We start from the raw sequence: 2,764 nt of genomic DNA, 5'->3' as shown, positions 1-2,764 counted from the left end.
GAGAAGGAGACTCCACAACCTCCCTGGGCAGCCTGTTCCAGTGCTCTGTCACCCTCACCTAAAGAAGTTTCTTCTCAAGTTTAAGTGGAACCTCCTGTGTTCCAGCTTACACCCATTGCCCCTTGTCCTGTCATTGGGCATCACTGAGAAGAGCCTGGCTCCATCCTCATGACATTCACCCTTAACATATTTATAAACATTAATGAGGTCACCTCTCAGTCTTCTCCAAGCTAAAGAGCCCCAGCTCCCTCAGCCTTTCCTCATAAGGGAGATGCTCCACTCCCTTAATCATGACCGTGTTTCCTGCTTTGGGTGGTCTGGTTAGGCCTTGTAATGCCTGGTCTTTACCATGGTGTTTATTTATCCTCTTAGACTCTGTTGAAGGACCCCAAGCTATCCAGTGTTGTTTTGAACCCTCATACTAAGAGCGCAGTTAAACAAAAGGCTGTGAACGATGCCTTAGCAAAAGAGAAGATGTCACCTATTACTGTCAACCTGATGAGTGAGTAACCGTTTGAATTCTGAAAAACCTCTGAAGATACTTGTTTTTACTGGTAGCTTACCAAATCTGCTTCTAGTGGGGGCTTTAAACCCTTTCAATGCATCTGCCTCTTCCAGATTTACTGGCTGAAAACGGTCGCTTGCGCTACACTCCAGACATTGTGTCTGCGTTTGGGAAGATCATGAGTGCATACCGAGGAGAAGTGCTCTGCACCGTTGTAACTGCGCAGGTGAGTTGGGAAGCTCTAGAGCGAACTTGACAGGTAGCGGTATAAAAGGGAAGCTTCTTTAGCTTCATTTTACTCTCTGTACTTTAAGTATTTGCTATATGGGTAGTGAGGAAATATTTCACTTTTACCAAGATGAAAGTCTTTCTGCAAATGGTTTTTTGATATCCAACAATTATTGTTCAAAAATTAAATCTGTTTTTCTCATTTCAGTTTAACAGGTAACATCTTTCCTTCCTATTTGTGAACACAGTGGCTGATAAAAGTCAGCCTGGTCTGTAGACACAACTATCCTTGTTCTTATTTCTGACGTCAGGATTGTACAGATCAGGTCAGAACTAACAGATGAGCTACTAGCCAGAGCGAGACAGATGCCTGACAGGACTGGGAATGCCTGTGGTGCTAAATAAAAAGAGACTGATCCACTTCAGATTAACTGGCTCCCTGTAGGCCACGAGCACAGATTGTCAGCCTTCAGGGACATGTGAACTCACAAGCCTACGCCAACCTTTCCACAAATGTAAAGTTAGTTTCCTGCTGTTTGTTGTTGTTAGTTTCTTTTGGCTCTCAAACTGTTAGCTATTAAATAGAAATTATTTAAATTGCCAGTAACACAAAGCCGCTACTCTTTGGTGATGACCCTTTTGTTTCTGTGTCAATGCTCTCGGAGGGGAAAGCAAGGACAAATTCACAGTGTGTCTCCCACAGGGATGCAGAGTTCTTCTGTGGTGATGGAGAGAGGTGTACTTACCCAGGAGCGTTCTGCAAGCGTGCAGCCGGGCTGGGAGCTCACTGCCACTGCCCTCGGTCACTGCCCAGTGCTTTTGCATGAAACCATGTTTCTTCTCAAGCTGACACTCTTAATTGTTAGAAGCAGCAAAGTTAATCTTTCCCTGTACAGCCCGAACACTGCTGTGGGGCAGATCTCAAGATTTCCCATCAAGTGCTTGCTTTGGCAAGTCTGGATCCCTGATGTGTGCTGTCTGAAGAAGTCACCATCAAACTATCGCTGGAATATCTGCACAAATAACACAATGTTTTGTGGAATTAGGAGGATACAAAGTGACTGCTGTTTCTGTACTGTCCTTTGGTTATTCCTGTTCAAGAAGGCTGCTTAATCTGCCTTCCTGGTGGAACTCTCTGTCTTTAGAAGAATCTGAATAGAAAATCTCGATTCTTGTTATATCATTTGTATATTCTTATATCTGTTGTTTTCCTTCTGTTCATATTTTCCAGCCCTTGGATGATGCCAGCGTGACTGAGCTAAAAAGTGCTCTGAATGGATTCTTGGCTAAGGGAGAGGTCTTGAAGCTGGAGACCAAGGTCTGGATTTTTGATTTGTAAATAAATTTCATCAAGTTCATGTTAAGCTGGGCTTCTGTCTCTCTGATCTTAAAAAAAAACAACCAAACAAACAACATTTTACTGAAGCCAGTTGCTGTATTACATAGTTCGGTGCTTTCTTGTAGATCTGATACTTTTAATTATTAAAATCTTAACTTTGGAATACAGTGGCTGTCAAGTTATCTCAAAAAAGGCACTTAAAAGCTTTTTTCTTTTTTTACTAATGTAAACATTTTCTACTAGGCTAATAGATTTTTGCTAATAAAGTTTCTGTTTAATATTTCTTCTTTAGACTGATCCATCAATCCTTGGTGGCATGATTGTCAATATTGGGGAGAAGTACGTGGACATGTCAACAAGGTCAAAGATCCAGAAACTCACCAAAATCATGAGAGAGACTGTCTAGCAAGCCCTCCTTGTCATTCACAGTGAAACCTGTCAGATGGAACAATAAAATTATGTCTTCTTGAATAGCTGGTGTAAAGTTATTTTGATTCAGAAACACAGCACTGCGGGAGGAAGGTGATGAAGCTGCAGTGAGTTTCGCTTAGTTCTCGTGGAACTTTGCATGACACAGCTTGAAAATTTGGCTCACCCTGAATGCAGGTGAACATTTCTCTGAAGGAAATGGAGAATAATTCTGTAGGAGCTGATAAATGAGGTCACTGATGCTGAGGTTCTGTCAGTCTCTG

At 42.2% G+C, this 2,764-nt stretch overlaps 1 protein-coding gene across 1 annotated transcript; it reads left to right on the top strand.

The window, feature by feature from the left end:
* Positions 1 to 372: 372 nt before the first annotated feature.
* ATP5PO (ATP synthase peripheral stalk subunit OSCP) lies at positions 373 to 2,539 on the top strand (the record flags this gene model as incomplete). The annotated part of the gene is made up of 4 exons (XM_010170324.1): positions 373 to 502; positions 619 to 731; positions 1,965 to 2,051; positions 2,365 to 2,539. Coding segments are annotated over 4 exons (444 nt in total), but the record flags the coding sequence as incomplete, so codon positions are not given.
* Between the last annotated feature and the right edge of the window lie 225 nt (positions 2,540 to 2,764).

Source organism: Antrostomus carolinensis, unplaced genomic scaffold (genome assembly GCF_000700745.2).
Source record: "Antrostomus carolinensis isolate BGI_N321 unplaced genomic scaffold, ASM70074v2 scaffold16326, whole genome shotgun sequence".
Lineage (NCBI taxonomy): Eukaryota > Metazoa > Chordata > Aves > Caprimulgiformes > Caprimulgidae > Antrostomus > Antrostomus carolinensis.
This window is presented reverse-complemented; position numbering and strand designations above follow the sequence as displayed.